The sequence below is a fragment of the Eleutherodactylus coqui genome, chromosome 2, assembly GCF_035609145.1.
Source record: "Eleutherodactylus coqui strain aEleCoq1 chromosome 2, aEleCoq1.hap1, whole genome shotgun sequence".
NCBI lineage: Eukaryota > Metazoa > Chordata > Amphibia > Anura > Eleutherodactylidae > Eleutherodactylus > Eleutherodactylus coqui.
Genome location: NC_089838.1, coordinates 160,136,936 through 160,158,789, shown reverse-complemented (window position 1 = coordinate 160,158,789; position 21,854 = coordinate 160,136,936). Strand labels below are relative to the sequence as shown.

Sequence of the window (21,854 nt, the reverse complement as noted above, 5' to 3'; positions counted from 1 at the left end):
CCAAGAACGGAGCAGCAAACCGGAACCCCTGATGCAGATGTGAAAGCAGCCAAACTCAATATTTGCAATGTGATGCAAACTAGAAATTCACTTCTGTGTCTCTGGCACTAAGATTACGATGAGGGAAACACGAGGTGTTAGATGTGTGACTGTGGTATATTTAACACCCTTACTTTACATGGATAAATATGTAGGCAATTGGCATTTTCAGTTTATATTAAACTAGTCTGTAAATTCTAAATAATTAACAGTACAATAACACTGCATTATGTAACATCAGATAATCATTTAAAGGAAAACGGAACATAACAAATAGGTTATCATATGTGCTTTATAAAATACTGTGCTGCCTGTATTCAGCTTGCTTACAGTATAGTTCTACATTCCACCAGCCTCCCTTATATCAATATGCACGCTGATCTGACCATGCATGTTAATGGTGAAGTTATAAAAGTTGTAGGGGAGTAAATGAATAAATGGGAGCTGGCAGTTCTACAAGTACATGACCTACAATAACCTGCAGGTGTATACTGGCTTTTCACTTCAATTTGAGCTTTGACTTTTGACTCTTCATGGTCTATGCTACAATGTTGTTCATTCATTTGAATTATTTATTCACCTTCATTAGTTAAAGTACATTTATTCATTACAATTTTATTAAACCACTGATAAACAATCCCTGGATCCAAAAATCATTACATTCATACGATGGATGTTTATTTGCTCATTTGAGTGTTGCATGTGTGCCTTCATATGCTTTGTATTAATCCCCCTCTATACCACATGTACAGTGATATGTAAGTTTATGGCACTATGTAAATAAGTAATCCTATTAGAAATTAGGTAGAATGCTTATTCCATTGTACTAGAAATGCAGTTTAGTAGGGCAAGGGTTATTTTATATATGAATGACCATTATTAACTAATGATAAAGTACACTGCTCTAGTAGATTTTCTGCCAGGACTAAGACTCAATCTATGTTTTTGCAAGTCTGATGTAGCTAATTCAACTCAGTTCTCATGAAGCAATCCTTGCTTCTGCATGTGCCTGGAAGCATTGTTAGTGTGATCCTTTGGGTACATGCAGTTCTATTGTTTTTGTCATCACATCATTATTTACATGGGGAGAAGTGCTGCTGACAACAGATGATTTTTGGTGTTCGAACAAACATGGTCACCCAACAAACGTGCATTTGCATATTTGTAAGCATGAATATTTGTTCCTAATTATCTGCCAGTCTTAAGCTCAAAGTCCACGGGCGGATTTGATTTGCAGAACCCGTGCGGGAGATCCTCAAATCAAGCCGCCCATGGGGACGCATTAGCATCTGCAGGACAGTAAAAAGCATGCGGATGTGATTTTTTTTCCCAGTGTGCAGATCACACATGCGGGAAGAGATCGCAGCGTGCTTCATTTTCCTGTGGATCCCGCGCGGACGGCTTTCATTGAAGTCAATGGAAGCTGTCCGATCCGCGGACCACCCACAGCTGTCACTGTGGACGGGCCGCGGATCCTTGGGAAAGTAGTAGATTTTTTTAAAAAGCACTGTGCATGCGCCTGGCACGTCAGACGGCGTGCCCGGACATATACGCCGTGCTGAATAAAAAAGATCCGGCCGCGATGGAGGAGACCCACGCTGGATCCAGAAAGGTAAGAAATTGTCTTTTTCTCTCCAAGTCCGCGGGCACGCATGGATACCAAGTGGACATAGGGCCTAAAGGGCCTTCATAAACAAACCTCTAGTTGTTTTCTTTGTTTAATGGATTATAGCATATAAACATTCACTAGTATCAGAAAGTTTCTTTTGATTTCACTTTTCCATATAGAAGTGATATTTCAGGAAAACAAATCCTGTTGATGATAAAGGAACTTGTTTACATTTTTGTATCCAAGTTTAGTAAACACAGAAAATGCATACAGTAAACAGAGAGGAGCTCATTCTAGGCAGTTTATTCCAGCTCTTGGTTGGTCAATGCTTACATGTCAACAGAACAGGTGGAGTTGTGTAAGAAGTATACACATAGCAAAGATCACGGTCCAGACCAGTCGTAGCAGGAGTATCTGCTAAAAGGGATTCTGCAATGACTTTGAACTGCACTTATACATTGTAGGGTATATAGTACTTCTGTAGGTCGTTAGATGAGTCAGAAATCACAGTATTATTTCTATCATATATTAAATTGTGAATAAAATCAGTGTTGATCATTTCATAATGATTTCATTTTGTTAATTAACATCCAGGAAGAAATAGAGATATGTTTTCCCAGCACTGCTCAGTTGTAAATACCTTGCTGCTGCCAGCTGAGGGGAATCTGTGCCACAACACCAGTAATAAAGTGAAGTGAATCACCATTAGGAACCTTTCATAGGGCTTAACACAATGTTTAGTACTGTTTGCTCACAAATTGGGCAAGGGTTATACATGGGAGAATAATGAGCAAATAAGTAGGAAATCATTTCCTATGAGCAATCATGAGAGATTAGCTTCAATATGAACATTCTGATTTTCATATCACTCATTGACTAGCACTTAGCAATACATATTACACACATTCACCATAAGCAGCTATTTATTTGAATATATCACATAGTGAAGGCTGGGCGATCTGCCAGCTCAGAAGAAAAACAGCCTACTATTAGATAGATAGATAGATAGATAGATAGATAGATAGATAGATAGATAGATAGATGTGTCCTTCCTTAGGCTGGGTTCTCACTGGCCGGAAATCCCGCGGAAATTTTGCGGCTTGGCCGCACTAAAAAACCGCAAGATTTCCGCGGGAGAGCCGCAGCTTCAAAACCTGCAGCATTTTGCCACGGACTTTGGAGCGGTTCAGCCGCCGGCATTCTGCAGTGGCTTTCTCTCCCCATAGAGAGGAGAGAGGCCGCAGCAGAAAAAAAAAAGAATTGACATGCTGCGGCTGTCAATTTTTTAAAATCTCATCCACATGGCTGGCTAATCCTGGGATTAGGAGCCGGTGAACCCAGCCTTAACCTTTCCTCTTTGCTCAACATATCCTGAGATGTGTGCCTTGAGATCAGCAGTTTATAGGAAAAAAACATGATTTCACAATACGCTGACACAAGATGTCTATCCTATATGTGTCTATATGTGGCTACACAGACGTTGTGTTGCGAGTTGCAGCATGTCAAGGGTTTTGCTAGTATGTAACTATATTATATTGCATTGGTTTCATGAGAAATTTAAGTCCTAAATTAGACGAGGGTGGACATATCTGTACAGATAGATGGATAGATAGATGGATAGATAGATGGATAGATAGATAGATAGATAGATAGATAGATAGATAGATAGATAGATAGATATGAGTTAGATAGATATATAGATAGATAGATAAATAGGAGATAGATAGATATGAGATAGATAGATATGAGATAGAGAGATAGATAGATATGAGATAGATAGATAGAGAGATATGAGATAGATAGATAGATATGAGATAGATAGATAGATATGAGATAGATATGAGATAAATAGATAGATAGATATTGTGAATCATATGCATTACACATAATAATACGTTTATATGTAAGCATGACTAATACGGTATAATTAAAAGGTGACCATTATTCTATTTTAAACCTTGGCAGAAGTGTGTTACCAGTAGGGATGTCAGTGATCACATTTTACATCCTAGGGACAAATGTTCTAAAAACACATTTGATGACAGAAATTGGCCGGACATCAGAAGTCTTATTGATTTCAAGACAAATGGTCACCTCAGAAACAAGCACATTGCTTGGCACAGGGCAAGAGCATGCTGTCTTGTCAGCAGAAAGTGTTTGCTAGGTTTTTTACAGTATCAGAAATACATCCAATATGCTTTAGGCTTTCCTACTTCAAAATCACCTCATAAAGCTTAGATTCTTTTATCTTGCACAATCCTCACAATATCACTTAGGTTTAAGCATTTCCTAAAGAGGTAATGCCTGCAGTGTGCTCATATTCTGTGTGTAATTATTATGACTGTAGCATATATTACCTGATTCATCTCATTCCGATGAATTCTTATTGTCCCTTGTTTCAATAAAATATCCATTGATAATTTATGTAAATAACAAATTATAACTACATTCTAAAAAGTACATTTTGTCAGGTGGAACGGCCCTCTGATTTATTATAATGCACAGTATGTTTGCATGTAGTAACATGGCAGTTTTGTTAAAGTTCAAAGTATCTCTGAAATTCAAGAGTTCAGCAAGAGAATACTGCCAGCACATCAAATGGGTAAAACATTAAAGGCCCGTTTACACACAACAATTATCACTCAAAAGATGTCTTTTGAGCGACTTTTGAGCTACAATCGTTGTGTCATTTACAGTGCAAGATGATCGCATAAGATGAGTGATCACCTCGCCCTGCGAGCGGAGGATGCAGAAAACAAGTGGGGTGTCCACGCTTGACTTCTGCATCCAGCTGTTATACAGCTGAGCGCTCCGTGCGGGGTATGGAGAACACAGCTGCACCGCTCTGTTCTTCATACCCAGCCTATCAGGGAGCAGGATACAGCTGAAATAATAGTATCAGCTGTATCTCACTGTGAATCCCTGATTAGGCTCATCGTCATCTTTTAGCACGCGGAAAGACGATGAGCGATGGCATAACGAAAACTGCACGATGTAAGTGCAGTTACCCACAACGATTATCGCTCAAAAGACGGCTTTTGAGCGAATTTTGAGCGATAATCGTTGTGTCTAAATGGGCCTTTACCTTCTAGATTGTTTCATTATTATAAAACTAATATTGGTAGTATTTTATAATGAATGAAGAAGATTCTTATTTTATAAGGTCAGCAGTAGAGCTGAGCGAGCACGCTCGGTAAGGTCAGTTACTCAAGCGAGCCTCGCTCATCTCGAGTAACTGCCTTCTCCTCCGAGCGTGCTTCGGGGGGGCGGCGGGGGTGAGTGGTGGGCGGTAGCAGGGGGGAGAGAGATCTCTCTCACTCTCCCCCCCCACTCCCCTCCGCTCTCCCCCCCCCCCTCGAGCACATCTCTAGCCGGCAGTGTTGTCTCTTGTTGAATCTGCCCACTGGAGCCCATTGATTAAAACTGATAAAAATGGATGGACTGAAACATCATAAAGATGAATAGGATTCAGGAAAGGATCCATCTGTTCTATATGAAAACACTCACAGCTGACTTACAAATGAAGTGTAAATGCTGCAATGAACCATTGAGTCTGTGCCCATAATGTTTGTGTGCTCTATTGTCTACCGGACTGTGATTAAATTCCACCGGTGTTATTTGGAGCATGCAGACAATTGTTAATGGGAACATTCTTGTAATTCCATCAAAACTATTTTGACATCGATGATACACTCATAGGCTGTCAGATGACATAAGTTAGTTCTGTGAAAAGTTAGTGACTATGTAATGCAAAGAGTTTTCTTATTTCAGTTCTACGTGGGGTGCTGCACCGCCTGCAAATGCTGGCCATATTACTACAAGCCATGAATTTTACCAGTTATTGCAACAAGGTGAAAAAAAACCAAGACTTATTGTCATGTTTCTCCAAGACACTGTAAGTACCTATAATAAAGGAACAGTTCAGGCAAAATGTATACACTTTGTAGCGCCTAATGCAGAGCCTCAGAGGGCAATGAACAACTCATGGTATCCAAGAACCCAAAGACAGAAGTTATACATCTCATCTTCAGACCCTGCACACAGTGTGGCTAATGCTGTCTAATAGTTGGATAGGGCAATCGGAGACTAGGCACCCTTTAACACAGTGGCTCTGTTGAATGATAAATCGGATAAACGAATTTTAAGACCGTGTAGTCTCACATTATAGCAGCTTTTATTTGGCTTAGGCCACTCTCACACAGGTGTCTGTTAAAATGTTGCATTTTAATCGCGGCATTTTAACGTGTTTTCGAACAATATTTTTGAACACACAGGATAGCGTTTGACCGTGTTTTTTAATGCACCTTGTCATTACAATGAGGTGTGGTAAAAAGCACTAAAACGCACGAAAATAGAGCAAACGGCATTTGAAAATAGTGACGTTAGGAAAGCCGCGTTCAAACGCTCGTCTGAGAAGCCCCATTGAAATCAACGGAGGCATTTAACAGTGTTTAGCATGACAATTCAAACTCCGCGCTAAATGCTGCAAAAGGCGGTGTGTGTGAGAGTGGCCCTAATTTACAAAAATTGTATAATTTGTGGTGCATATTTTGGTGAAATTGTTGGTGCGCAGTGTTGCATTTAGGCCATGCTGTCTGTCAGACATAGCAAAAGAAGGGTCTAAAGCACAGTAAATGTTTACTAAGTTTCTTCTATTTCTCCTATTTTCAGCTGAGCATTGATGACTTCACGTACTACAGCACAATGTATGGGAATGAAAACCCACTAAATAATCTTCAGGTAGGTGTCTGTATGTCTTTGTGTGTAACATAAGCTTCATAAGCTTCGATTGTGGAAAGAGCGCTCATGCTATTTCCATTCCTCTTCTTGCACTTGCCTATTGAGAATGTACAGGATTCAGATGCGCAGATGTGCATGTAATATAGTAGAAGGTGGGAAACCTCATCACAAACTGTTACAAAACTATTAAAAAGACAACAGTATTTATAGGTTGATGTTTTATGGGAAACTGACAATATAAAGTCCTATTTTCTACCTCCGTCCTTATAAAAGCTGTGACCTGCAGACGGTGATTCATAAACAATAATGAAGTCTATTTTTCCTTAGGCCATTATATTGTGCCTATACTGAAGTGAATGAACAGTACAGCCTAGAAGTAAAGTTGACTTGAATCTACACACTTTAGGGTGCAGTCACACGAGTGATTATTTAGCGCATGTATATATATAGTAACATAGTTCATAAGGCTGAATGAAGACAATGTCCATCTGGTCCAGCCTGTCTAGCCTCCTGTTTTGTTGATCCAGAGGAAGGCAAAAAACCCCAAGAGCAGAAGCCAATGAGCCCTTTTGGGGAAAAAATTCCTTCCCGACTCCCTAATGGCAATCAGACTGTTCCATGGATCAACCTCTAATAGTTCCTACCTGCCTGTATACCCGGATTAACAAATAATCTTAGATTTATAACCTATAATATCCTTCCTCTCCAGAAAGACATCAAGTCCCCTTTTAAACTCCTCTAAGGATTTTGCCATCACTACGTCCTCAGGCAGAGAGTTCCACAGTCTAACTGCTCTAACAGTAAATAATCCCTTTCTATGTTGGTGATGAAACCTGCTTTCCTCTAAGGGTGACCACCCACTAGCGTTTTTTGTCACTGCGAAATTTGCAGCGTTTTTTTTTTCTGCAGGGGGTCTGTGGGACTTGTAATGTTAAAATCCCGATTTACAGCAAAATCGCGATTTTGCGCGATCGCGATTTTAGCTTTACAAGTCCCATAGCCCATAAACCCCTGCAGAAAAAAAAACCGCTGCGGATTTCGCAGTAAAAAAAACGCTAGTGGGTAGTCACCCTAAACGTAGCGGATGCCCTCAGTCCTGGGTGTAAACAGATCCTGGGAAAGATCCTTGTATTGTCCCCTCATGTACTTATACATGGTTATTTGGTCGCCTCTTAACCTTCTTTTTTCTAGAGTAAATAGTCCCAATTTTGATAGCCTCTCTGGGTATTCCAGTCCCTTCATTCCATGTATTAGTTTAGTTGCCCTTCTTTGAATCCCCTCAAGCACTGCAACATCTTTCCTCAGCACTGGTGACCAGAACTGTACACAGTACTCCATGTGAGGCCTGACAAGTGCCTTATATAATGGAAGGATAATGTTCTCGTCCTTCGCCCCTATACCTCTTTTAATGCATCCCAAAACTTTATTTGCCTTTGCAGCAGCTGATTGGCATTGGTTACTGCAGTTTAGTCTATAGTCAACTAGTACCCCCAGGTCTTTTTCCATATCACTTTTCCCTAGCGGTACCCCATTAAGCGAATATTTGTAACATCCATTCTTGCTGCCCATGTGCATAGTCTTACATTTATCAACATTGAACTTCATTTGCCATTTTTCTGCCCAAGCCCCCAGCTTATCTAGGTCCGTTTGTAGCCGCACATTGTCCTCCATTGCATTAATTATATTGTATAATTTTGTGTCATCTGCAAATATTGAAATTTTGCTGTGCAGCCCCTCTATCAGGTCGTTGATAAATATATTGAACAGAATGGGGCCCAATACTGACCTTGTGGATCCCTCTTGTTGGTTCCTGCACCAGTTGGTTCAGATAATTATCTTTAATTACTCTCAAGAACTTATCACCCACGTTGTCATGCGTGGTCTGACTTGTTTCTTTTTTTTAATATTTCCTGCTCTTTTGCGACATTGCGTATAAACGTCACACATATGCAATGTAATTGTGTATGTGCATCGTTAATTACGTGCCCATAGAGAACAATAGGTTAAAGAAAATCAGTGTACTTTCATTGACTCCATTCACGGCGTGTACATAGTGTGCATAATACTCGATGAAATTATGCTCATGTACAAGGTGTGTTCGGGCAATATTTTAATTGATTCACAAACATTGTCTAGTACACTAGCTACTGTTTATTATGCTTGTTGGGAAATAGACAAGTGTGGAATCAACAGAGGGTAGCCTTTTGTCAAAGAAATATCTTTGTTTGCAAATCCACCCTTTTGTGCACTGCCAAATTAAAGCCTGGTTTATATACAACGATTATCGCTAGAGATGAGCGAGCACCAAAATGCTCGGGTGCTCGTTACTCGGGACGAAATTATCGCGATGCTCGAGGGTTCGTTTCGAGTAACGAACCCCATTGAAGTCAATGGGCGACCCGAGCATTTTTGTATATCGCCGATGCTCGCTAAGGTTTTCATGTGTGAAAATCTGGGCAATTCAAGAAAGTGACGACACAGCAACGGATAGGGCAGGCGAGGGGCTACATGTTGGGCTGCATCTCAAGTTCCCAGGTCCCACTATTAAGCCACAATAGCGGCAAGAGTGGGCCCCCCCCCCCTCCCAACAACTTTTACTTCTGAAAAGCCCTCATTAGCAATGCATACCTTAGCTAAGCACCACACTACCTCCAACAAAGCACAATCACTGCCTGCATGACACTCCGCTGCCACTTCTCCTGGGTTATATGCTGCCCAACCCCCCCGCACGACCCTGTGTCCACAGCGCACACCAAATTGTCCCTGCGCAGCCTTCAGCTGCCCTCATGCCACGCCACACTCATGTCTATTTATAGGTGCGTCTGCCACAGGAAAAGCAGGCACACACTGCAGAGGGTTGGCACGGCTAGGCAGCGACCCTCTTTAAAAGGGGCGGGGCGATAGCCCACAATGCTGTACAGAAGCAATGAGAAATATAATCCTGTGCCACCGCCATCAGGAGCTGCACACGTGGGCATAGCAATGGGGAACCTATGTGCCACACACTATTCATTCTGTCAAGGTGTCTGCATGCCCCAGTCAGACCGGGCTTTTTAATTCATAGACACAGGCAGGTACAACTCCCTATTGTGAAATCCCTGTGGACCCACAGCATGGGTGGCTCCCTGGAACCCACCGGCGGTACCTAAAAATATCCCATTGCATTGCCCAACACAGCTGAGGTAGTAATGTCGTGCTTAATGCAGGTGGGCTTCGGCCCACACTGCATGCCCCAGTCAGACTGGGGTTCTTTAGAAGTGGAAACAGATGCATTTATAATTCCCTGTGGACCCACAGCATGGGTGGGTGCCAGGAAGCCACCGGCGGTACCTAAAAATATCCCATTGCATTGCCCAACACAGCTGAGGTAATAATGTCGTGCTTAATGCAGGTGGGCTTCGGCCCACACTGCATGCCCCAGTCTGACTGGGGTTCTTTAGAAGTGGAAACAGATGCATTTATAATTCCCTGTGGACCCACAGCATGGGTGGCTCCCTGGAACCCACCGACGGTACCTAAAAATATCTCATTGCATTGCCCAACACAGCTGAGGTAGTAATGTCATGCTTAATGCAGGTGGGCTTCGGCCCACACTGCATGCCCCAGTCAGACTGGGGTTCTTTAGAAGTGGAAACAGATGCATTTATAATTCCCTGTGGACCCACAGCATGGGTGGGTGCCAGGAAGGTTTCAGGAGGAGGAGCAGGAGGAGGAGGAGGAGGAATATTATACACAGATTTATGAAGCAGAAATGTCCCCGTTTTGGATGGTGAGAGAGAACGATGCTTCCATCCGCGGGTGCAGCCTACGTATTGCTTAGGTATCGCTGCTGTCCGCTGGTGGAGAAGAGAAGTCTGGGGAAATCCAGGCTTTGTTCATCTTGATGAGTGTAAGCCTGTCAGCACTGTCGGTTGACAGGCGGGTACGCTTATCTGTGATGATTCCCCCAGCCGCACTAAACACCCTCTCTGACAGGACGCTAGCCGCAGGACAAGCAAGCACCTCCAGGGCATACAGCGCGAGTTCAGGCCACGTGTCCAGCTTCGACACCCAGTAGTTGTAGGTGGCAGAGGCGTCAGGGAGGACGGTCGTGCGATCGGCTACGTACTCCCTCACCATCCTTTTACAGTGCTCCCGCCGACTCAGCCTTGACTGGGGAGCGGTGACACAGTCTTGCTGGGGAGCCATAAAGCTGTCCAGGGCCTTAAAGACTGTTGTATTGCCTGTGCTGTACATGCTGCTCGATCTCCGCACCTCCCCTGCTACCTAGCCTTCGGAAGTGCGCCTTCTGCCACTAGCGCTGTCGGATGGGAATTTTACCATCAGTTGGTCCGCCAGGGTCCTCTGGTATAGCAACACTCTCGAACCCCTTTCCTCTTCGGGAATGAGAGTGGAAAGGTTCTCCTTATACCGTGGGTCGAGCAGTGTGTACACCCAGTAATCCGTAGTGGCCAGAATGCGTGCAACGCGAGGGTCACGAGAAAGGCATCCTAACATGAAGTCAGCCATGTGTGCCAGGGTACCTGTACGCAACACATGGCTGTCTTCACTAGGAAGATCACTTTCAGGATCCTCCTCCTCCTCCTCCTCCTCCTCCTCAGGCCATACACGCTGAAATGATGACAGGCAAGCAGCATGGGTACCGTCAGCAGTGGGCCAAGCTGTCTCTTCCCCCTCCTCCTCATCCTCCTCATGCTCCTCCTCCTCCTCCTGAACGCGCTGAGATATAGACAGGAGGGTGCTCTGACTATCCAGCGACATACTGTCTTCCCCCGGCTCTGTTTCCGAGCGCAAAGCGGCTGCCTTTATGCTTTGCAGGGAACTTCTCAAGATGCATAGCAGAGGAATGGTGACGCTAATGATTGCAGCATCGCCGCTCACCACCTGCGTAGACTGCTCAAAGTTTCGAAGGACCTGGCAGATGTCTGCCAACCAGGCCCACTCTTCTGAAAATAATTGAGGAGGCTGACTCCCACTGCGCCGCCCATGTTGGAGTTGGTATTCCACTATAGCTCTACGCTGCTCATAGAGCCTGGCCAACATGTGGAGCGTAGAGTTCCACCGTGTGGGCACGTCGCACAGCAGTCGGTGCACTGGCAGATTAAACCGATGTTGCAGTGTCCGCAGGGTGGCAGCGTCCGTGTGGGACTTGCGGAAATGTGCGCAGAGCCGGCGCACCTTTACGAGCAGGTCTGACAAGCGTGGGTAGCTTTTCAGAAAGCGCTGAACCACCAAATTAAAGACGTGGGCCAGGCATGGCACGTGCGTGAGGCTGCCGAGCTGCAGAGCCGCCACCAGGTTACGGCCGTTGTCACACACGACCATGCCCGGTTGGAGGCTCAGCGGCGCAAGCCAGCGGTCGGTCTGCTCTGTCAGACCCTGCAGCAGTTCGTGGGCCGTGCGCCTCTTATCTCCTAAGCTGAGTAGTTTCAGCACGGCCTGCTGACGCTTGCCCACCGCTGTGCTGCCACGACGCGCGACACCGACTGCTGGCGACGCGCTGCTGCTGACACATCTTGATTGCGAGACAGAGGTTGCGTTGGAGGAGGAGGAGGAGGAGGGTGGTTTAGTGGAGGAAGCATACACCACCGCAGATACCACCACCGAGCTGGGGCCCGCAATTCTGGGGGTGGGTAGGACGTGAGCGGTCCCAGGCTCTGACTCTGTCCCAGCCTCCACTAAATTCACCCAATGTGCCGTCAGGGAGATGTAGTGGCCCTGCCCGCCTGTGCTTGTCCACGTGTCCGTTGTTAAGTGGACCTTGGCAGTAACCGCGTTGGTGAGGGCACGTACAATGTTGCGGGAGACGTGGTCATGCAGGGCTGGGACGTCACATCGGGAAAAGTAGTGGCGACTGGGAACTGAGTAGCGCGGGGCCGCCGCCGCCATCATGCTTTTGAAGGACTCCGTTTCCACAACCCTATACGGCAGCATCTCAAGGCTGATAAATTTGGCTATGTGGACGGTTAACGCTTGAGCGTGCGGGTGCGTGGCGGCGTACTTGCGCTTGCGCTCAAACACTTGCGCTAGCGACGGCTGGACGGTGCGGTGCGAGACATTGCTGGATTGGGCCGAGGACAGCGGAGGTGAGGGTGTGGGTGCAGGCCAGGAGACGGTAGTGCCTGTGTCCTCAGAGCGGGGTTGGATCTTAGTGGCAGGTTGGGGCACAGGGGGAGAGGCAGCGGTGCAAACCGGAGGCGGTGAACGGCCTTCGTCCCACCTTGTGGGGTGCTTGGCCATCATATGTCTGCGCATGCTGGTGGTGGTGAGGCTGTTGGTGGCTCCCCGGCTGATCTTGGCGCGACAAAGGTTGCACACCACTGTTCGTCGGTCGTCAGGCGTCTCTGTGAAAAACTGCCAGACCTTAGAGCACCTTGGCCTCTGCAGGGTGGCATGGCGCGAGGGTGCGCTTTGGGAAACAGTTGGTGGATTATTCGGTCTGGCCCTGCCTCTACCCCTGGCCACCGCACTGCCTCTTGCAACCTGCCCTGCTGCTGCCCTTGCCTCCCCCTCTGAAGACCTGTCCTGAGTAGGCGTTGCAAACCAGGTGGGGTCAGTCACCTCATCGTCCTGCTGCTCTTCCTCAGAATCCTCTGTGCGCTCCTCCCTCGGACTTACTGCCCTTACTACTACCTCGCCGATAGACAACTGTGTCTCATCGTCATCGTCCTCCTCACCCACTGAAAGGTCTTGAGACAGTTGCCGGAAGTCCCCAGCCTCATCCCCCGGACCCCGGGAACTTTCCAATGGTTGGGCATCAGTGACGATAAACTCCTCTGGTGGGAGAGGAATCACTGCTGCCCAATCTGAGCAGGGGCCCGAGAACAGTTCCTGGGAGTGTACCCGCTCCTGAGCATGTGTCATTGTAGTGGAGTGAGGAGGCTGGGAGGAAGGAGGAGCAGCAGACAGAGGATTGGGATTTGCAGCAGTGGACGGCACAGAACTGTGGGTGGACGATAGGTTGCTCGAAGCACTTTCTGCCATCCACGACAGGACCTGCTCACACTGCTCATTTTCTAATAAAGGTCTCCCGCGTGGACCCATTAATTGTGAGATGAATGTGGGGACACCAGAAACGTGCCTCTCTCGTAATCGCGCAGCAGTCGGCTGCGATACACCTGGATCAGGAGTTCGGCCTGTACCCACACCCTCACTTGGCCCTCCGCGTCCTCGGCCGCGTCCACGTCCTCTAGGCCTACCCCTACCCCTCAGCATGCTGTATTACCAGTGATTTGATTTCCCAGGCAGGAAAGAAATTGGCGCAAGCCTGCTGTTAAACGTAGCTGGCTGCATATGTTTTTTGTTAACGTTCTGCACCCACCACATACGTACCCAGAACGCTGAGGACTGTCAGAGGCAGGCCAAATAGAATGTTTCCCTTTTTTGGTTAAAGAAAAGGCCCACTGCGTATATTCAATCAATAATATATGTCTTCTGGCCCTGCAAATGTGTCACAGAACTGCAGGGTTGCAGAGTTATTAACTACAGCAGAGCGGTGATTTTTCCCAGGCAGGAAAGAAATTGGCGCAAGCCTGCTGTTAAACGTAGCTGGCTGCGTATGTTTTTTGTTAACGTTCTGCACCCACCACACACGTACCCAGAACGCTGAGGACTGTCAGAGGCAGGCCAAATAGAATGTTTCCCTTTTTTGGTTAAAGAAAAGGCCCACTGCGTATATTCAATCAATAATATATGTCTTCTGGCCCTGCAAATGTGTCACAGAACTGCAGGGTTGCAGAGTTATTAACTACAGCAGAGCGGTGATTTTTCCCAGGCAGGAAAGAAATTGGCGCAAGCGTGCTGTTAAACGTAGCTGGCTGCGTATGTTTTTTGTTAATGTTCTGCACCCACCACACACGTACCCAGAACGCTGAGGACTGTCAGAGGCAGGCCAAATAGAATGTTTCCCTTTTTTGGTTAAAGAAAAGGCCCACTGCGTATATTCAATCAATAATATATGTCTTCTGGCCCTGCCTACATAATTCTGTCCCTGGAGTATTACTGCAGGGCGCAATGCTCTGCACAGCCGATTTAAAAAAAAAAAAAAAAAAAGCAACACTGCTAACAGCAGCCTGCACAGTTCTGCACACGGTTAAATGTGGCCCTAAGAAGGACCGTTGGGGTTCTTGAAGCCTACACTCACTCCTAACATTCTCCCTGCCTAAACACCACTTCTGTCCCTGTAGTATTACTGCAGGGCGCAATGCTCTACACAGCCGATTTTGAAAAAAAAAAAAAGGGCAACACTGCTAACAGCAGCCTCCACATGGATAGATGTGGCCCTAAGAAGGACCGTTGGGGTTCTTGAAGCCTACACTCACTACTAACACTCTCCCTACAGCAGCTCCAGCACCAGCATCACTGTCCCTCAGCTAACTCACAAGGCATCTGAGCTGAGCCGCGGGAGGGGCCGACTTTTATACTCGGGTGACATCTGATCTCCCCAGCCACTCACAGCAGGGGGGTGGTATAGGGCTTGAACGTCACAGGGGGAAGTTGTAATGCCTTCCCTGTCTTTCAATTGGCCAGAAAAGCGCGCTAACGTCTCAGAGAGGAAACTGAAAGTAACCCGAACATCGCGTGGTACTCGTTAAGAGTAATGAGCATCCCGAACACGCTAATATTCGCCCGAGCATCAAGCTCGGACGAGTACGTTCGCTCATCTCTAATTATCGCTCAAAAAATCTTTTGAATGATTTTTGAGTGATAATCGTTGTGTTTCCTTTTTTTTTACAGCGCAAGGTGATTGCTCAAATGTTAAGCGATCACCTTGCGCTCTGAGTGGGGGGTGCAGAAGACAAGTGGGGCCGCTTGTCCTCTGCATCCAGCTGTTCCCTGCTCAGAGCACCTGGCTGGTATACAGCCGAGCGCTCCGAGCAGGGGATGCAGAAGGCAAGCAGGGACAGTTGTCTCCTGCATCCAGCTCTTCTCTGCTCAGAGCGCCCAGTTGTTATACAGCCGAGCGCTCCGAGTGGGGGATGAAGAACACAGCTAGACCGCTGTGTTCTTCATACTCCGCCTGTCTTCAGGAAGCGGGATACAGCTGAAACAATAGTATCAGCTGTATTCTGCTGTGAATTCCTTATAACTGATTGCTGATTTTTCAGCACGCTGAAAGACAACGATGAGCGATGGTTTAATGAAAACTGCACAATGTCAGTGCAGTTAAGCACAAAGATTATCGCTCAAAAGACGGCTTTGAGCGATTTTTAGGCGAAAATTGTTGTGTCTAAAAAGGCCTCAAGTGTTTGGGCGTGCATGAGAGAAATTGACCAGTCTGTAAATAAGTCTGATATATTTTGATATGTGTACTAGGGGTAATGTACTATCATGTTGTCTGAACAGTTATCAAACCTAGCATTGTGATTGTGCCAGGTCTTAATTGGTAGAACCATTGGATAACAAAATTTAATTGCCAGCTACATTCTTTAACTGATTATTTAGGTAATCAGATAGCGTAATGAATTCCATACTGCTCATATTGTGAACATTGCAGTCATTCTCTGTCTCCAATGTGTTTATGTGCCGTGCATAATTTATGCCACTTGCACTTTGCTGCTGCTCTGTGTGACAGCTGACCTTTATATAAAATGATTTGCTAGGCATAATTCCTGGACCGTTGAATGATACTTTTGCTGTTTATCATGTGCTACATAAATCTTTCAGTGCTGATACATGTAATAAAAACATTGTCTGAAGCTGTAATATACTCTTTGCATCTATTACAGAATGTTTTGAATTCAGCACCAGCCTCCTTAATTCTGCCTTCAGTGGAGAAGAAGACAATAAATAACTTGCCAAGCCATCTGAAACAGCAAGATGACTGGAATATAGTCAATATTGACAATTTAAATGTATCCTCTTTGGAAATGGACTACAATAAACCAAACCTGATAATAATAAGACTACAATCTATACCCAGGTATTGGAATTTTCATGTCACTTTTGTTGGGGCATATCAAATTGGAAGAAAGGAGATGGCTGTAAATATAATTCACAAAACCTACAACATGATAGAAACATATAACACACATGTAAAATAAGCTTGAAAAAAATTGTAGTTCAAAAATAACACAATGATCAAGGTATGGACCACAAATTTATGCATATTGGGGACATTAATATTTCCCTCGGCACATGACACACCTACTACATTAGAGGAGCATCTGTGTGCCTATATACAAATGTATGCCAGTTCTGAAATAATTTACGCCAGTTTCTGGTGTAAATTATACATAAATCTGTCAATCCGGGGTGGCCATGTCCCTTCCTGCAAGCTCCACTCATTTTCCCACAAAAGTGGCAAGGCTGGTGTAGAGGTAAAAAAAAATCACACAACAGGCCTACAGTTTTGCACAAGTAGGCCTTGCACCACATTTTGAGAGTTTTCTACACCAGCATTCTGTCATTAAGCCCATAGTAAATGTCCCTGATGGGCTACTATTCTTCTTTTTGTTGCATCACTTTCTATTATGTACAGGAAGTATAAATTAACCGCAAGAACAATTTTATGCCTTCTCAAAGAAGATAATGCTGGGAAATACAGAATTTACAACCACCATGATTCTCCCTATTATTTACTTGTAAAACAAATAAGGTTTGGTACGGTGTTAGCCAGTAGAGCAAAGTGTGATTGTTCTCAGTGAGAGAAACCAAGTCATCTTGTAGATATGATAGCTGTTAATGGCTTACAAAAATACATGAATACATTTGAACATGATAATCTATTGAGAATGACAAATACACAGTAACAGAGGACTTCTGGAGGGCTTTTTCATGGTCCCGACTCATTCTACATTCCAATTAGCCTTATAATGGACATAATTGTACCGGTGTGATTAGAATTAGATGGCGACCTTGATATTCTGAGCCCTGGGTTACTACTTTAAAGCTTATAGTGTAAAACTAGTTTTTCACTTTGTACTCAGAGCCAAGTCGGCGTCGGTGGTGGGTCGTTTTCTATTTTAAACGTATAGTTTAATTTTATTTTATAATTTTTTAAAACTTACTTTTGTAACTATTTTTTTCAACATCTATGTTCCCCATGGCATAATATAAGACTTCTGGGGTCAGTCACATTTAAAAAAAAAAATAATTTCACACAGTAGCGGGAGCATCCATAAGAGCCTCAGTTACAGGGGAAAACATCCCTGTGTAGTAATAGTTGTCACTAACAGAGCTGATCTGGGGCTGCTAAGACCCTACAGTTCTGCAGTGGCAGGGGGCACCTGGCGATCATGTAATTGCCACCTCAAATAGCAGAAATGACACTTTTGCTTCCTCTATTCACTACATTGCACTCATTGAGCGCTATGTAACCTGCAAGAGAAAAGACGGAAGTGGTTAAAATGGCTTTTGCCTTCTCCTCTTGGTCCTCCACTGTAACTAGCAGGAGCAGGTCGAGTCCTCAACTGCTAGTCACGGCTGAGGATCTGACCTGCTCCTGCTACATTGCAGGAGTGAGAGCTTTAATCCTGTGCCATATTTTTTACTATTGAAGCTCAGGACCAAGTGCAAAAATTTAAGTTGCTTGGTTCTAATCAGGTTAAATGATTGGTAACAATGTAATACATGCAGTGCCTTTACACAAGGCAAATGTCAGGCGCATAAGTCTAAAAAAATCCCAAATCAGAAAACAAATAATATGTTTCATTATCTGGTTTTAATGAGTAGAAAGAATATTGATATGCTACACTTCCTTATAACTGGCAATATAAGCCTTTGTGTATATTGTATGGCCTGGAGCTTATGAGAGGGACACTGCAAAGGGTGAAGTTGTTATTCCCAGGATGATGATCAGGCAGGAGCTCTCCTCTACACTCAATACTCATACAGTCCTTTAATCAGTACTTTCAGTGGTTGTTTGCTAGATACCCACTAACTTACAAGTATTAGGATATCTTAGAGATTTAATAAGTGTATAGAAGTCTTTTCTGGTCAATGCGTTTCCATAAGTGTAATTGTCTCCTTGTTGAGAAGATATTCTCTATGTTCAGGAAGAATAAATGAGTGGTGCTACTTGTCTATTCCCAAATAGTATCGGAATATATTTAGATTTTTTTGACTTTTATTTATTTTTATTCAAGAATGAACCAGTGATTGCATGTATGATTGTTTTAATAAATTGAGAAACATTTTCTCTTTTTTGCAGATCAAATAAAAATTCTGCTGCTAGAGTCTTTGCCATAAATGGTAAGTAAGATATATCCAAGAAAGCATTAAATGTGGTTTGAACAAACTTATGTTAATATGATAGCCATTGTGATAAAAAGCAAAATTTTTCAATTCACTTTATTTACCGAAAATGATCATTTCTGCCTGAAAAATCCCTCCATAGTGCTGATCACTAGGGATCTCTATTCCTTTTCATTTTCTGTTCACTGCCTCTTGTCAAGTGATTTCCGTTTTTAGTAGCAGAGACACCAAGAAGGAGAACAGGAATTGAAAGTGTGGAGTGTTTAGCTAGCATAGGAGCATAGAGCAGCTCTGTATAATACATACAGCCTGTGCATCCTGCTTTCCTCATCTGCTGCACTATGTGCCTTGTGAACTATTGCAACACCTCTGCTCTCTCCGGCCTCGGCTCGGTACTGTAAGTAGCCATCAATCCCCTGATAAAAACCCTGTCCTGCCTCTCTACAAGTCTGATATGCTGTGTCTGCCAGACAGCTATGTTATGCAGGAGTGCAACTAGAGTTGAATGGGCCCAGAAACAAATTTCAAAACTAGACCCACAGCTGCCTCAGTGCCATATATATATATATATATATATATATATATATATATATATATATGTGGACCCTATAATTTCAGTACAAATAAAGTTAGCGGCTTATCTGGTGATGAAATCTCTGTCTTGAGTCATTCACATTTAGGGCCCATTTACACTGGACGACTGTGGGGCAAACGATGCCCGACACTCGTCCCTGTGTTTCCTCACTCCCGTGCTGTCACACAGGAGCTACTGATGCTGGCTTGCTCACGGAGTGGCCCGTAGGGGGGCAGGGCAGTGCAGGAGATTTCTCTCCTCTCACTCCCCCCACCCCTCTCTATTGACATAACACAGCAGCCATTCACTACTGAACGACCGCTATTTAAACTGAACGATGAGCTCATCGTCCATCGTTTATGCTGCATAAACGATGATCAGCTGATCACTCATCATTCAGTTTAAATAGCAGCTGTTCAGTAGTGGGGGCGGGGGAGCAAGGGGGGAGAGAAATCTCCTGCACTGCCCTGCCCCCTTGCTGGTCGCTCCATGAGCAAGCCAGCACCAGTAGCTCCCGCATGACAGCACAGGAGCGTGGACACACAGGGACGAGTGTCAGGCATCGTTTGCCCGACAGTAGTCCCGTTTAAATGGATCTTTACTTTTCTTCTCCATCTGGCCCAGACCATCATAGTGACTTTTTTTAGCAACTGTTTATCTCTGCAGAATTTAATGCTCAGACATAGCTCTGGTTGGCTTTCTGCAGTCCTCGACCGTCCATAGAAGATCGCTTCCTGGTTACAGGATTCATAAATCCCGCCTCCAGGAAGTGATGGCTCTGATTAGTTCTCAAGTGCTGCTGAGCCAATCAATGCAGCTCTCAATGAACCAATGCAATGGCTGTGATTAATTACCTTTTGCATTGACATACAGTTTGATGATTGATTTATTATAAAACTGTGTCAGAAAATCGAAAGGCGTGCTAGAAATGGAACACAGTAGTATCAAGGTAAGCTTTAAGACTGTGAGCATGAGGCTGTACGATTCCGTTTACCAATCTTATCGATCCAGGAAGAAGTAGTTGTTTGACTGCACAAATGATGGATAAATTCTTTATTTGGGTCTATGATTGGGAGAAAGTGTTCTCTGATGACTCATTGTCTGAAATGATGGTATGTAATATGTAAGAAGGAAGCTGGGACAAGAACTCATAGAGGATTGCAGTGTACAAAACGTTAATATCCGGACAAACTGATGGTCTGGGTTGTCATCTTGGTAAAGGGAGCATGTCATCTGCACACAGTAAAAAGATTGAGGGATCAGTTCTGGTAAATGAGAAGCGCCTCTTCGATCAGTGCAAAAAAAAGGTTTCCAGGTGGGAACTGCATTTGTATGCAGGATCATCCTCATTGGCACATGGCAAGAGGTGCTTCCGTGACTGGGCAATAACCCTGACATCAACCCAATAGAGAACGTATGATGTAGCCTTAAAAACAAAATTAATGCAGAAGGGCCTGAAACCAACAAAGTTAAGATATTTGCAAGACTACTGAAAGTCTGATAATACGATCATGAAAAAAAGGGGAAAAAAATCATAAAATCCATTCGAAGAATGCCGGACAGGATGAAAGCCATATTGAAAGCCAAAGGGGCTAATACAAAATATTAAAACATGTTGTTTGATGTTACTTGTACAGTATTTTTCTAATTAAACTTTTCCTTGTTCTATAGTTCAATTTTCATTACATTTTAATTGTAATTATGGGAAAAATGCACTTTGGCTGTTAATTTGGACGGTACTGCAAATTTAGTAATGCGGCTCCCAAGCTTCAGATTAAGTCTATACATATTATTATATTTTAGACTAATTATTGCCACCAATTATTTATTAAATTCCAAAACACAACTGAATTCTTTCTCAAATACTTCCTAATTGTTTATGCTTCAAAAAATGTTTCCTTTATAGCAAACCTTATAAGTTAGATATTTAGATATATTTACTACAGAACAGACCACAGAACTACTAATATCTCTTTTTCATTTACAGACAAACACATTGGAAGGATTACACAGGAACTGACCATCAGAGGATTTCACTTTACTGCAATTTATACAGGAGTCAAGCCATCCAAAGTAAGTAAAAAGCTTATATCCCGTAAAAGTCTTTGAAAATACTATCATGAAGCATACTGCAATATATAATCAAACTAGATATTGCATAGAAGTTCACATTTGTAAACCTTTTTTGTTATATTTTGTAAATTCCATATTTATTCAAAGGCTTACCAGTCAGCCACTAAAACAACAGTGCTGGAATTTTATAAAATAGTTTTTTAGTTCAGAACTAGGGATGAGCAAGCATACTCGCTAAGGGCAATTACTCGAGCGAGCATTGTCCTTAGCAAGTACCTGCCCGCTCGGAAGAAAAAAAAAAAAATTCGGGTGCCGGCACGGGTAAGTGGTGAGTTGCGGGAGGGAGTGGGGGGGAGGGGGAAGAGAGGGAGAGAGAGATCTCCCCTCCGTTCCTTCCCGCTCTCCCCCGCCGCTCCCCGCCCCCAACTGGCACCCGAACCTTTTCTCCCGAGCGGGCAGGTACTCGCTAAGGACAATGCTCGCTCGAGTAATTGCCCTTAGCGAGTATGCTCGCTCATCTCTATTCAGAACCTATTACAGATCAGATGTCGTATTTTCCAAGATGGCATTGGCATATCATCTCTGAGTGCAGATAACTGGATACTATTGTCCTGCATATTAGAA

General features: G+C 44.2%; 1 protein-coding gene across 1 annotated transcript in view; it reads left to right on the top strand.

Annotated features, from left to right (window-relative positions):
* LOC136611885 (V-type proton ATPase subunit S1-like) overlaps positions 1-21,854 on the top strand; it is an 88,003-nt gene that overhangs the window by 25,215 nt on the left and 40,934 nt on the right. Inside the window, exons 2-6 of the mRNA XM_066591848.1 lie at positions 5,420-5,543; positions 6,320-6,388; positions 16,117-16,310; positions 18,540-18,580; positions 21,145-21,230. Coding sequence (XP_066447945.1) covers positions 5,420-5,543; positions 6,320-6,388; positions 16,117-16,310; positions 18,540-18,580; positions 21,145-21,230 — 514 coding nt within the window. The remainder of the gene's footprint in view (positions 1-5,419; positions 5,544-6,319; positions 6,389-16,116; positions 16,311-18,539; positions 18,581-21,144; positions 21,231-21,854) is intronic.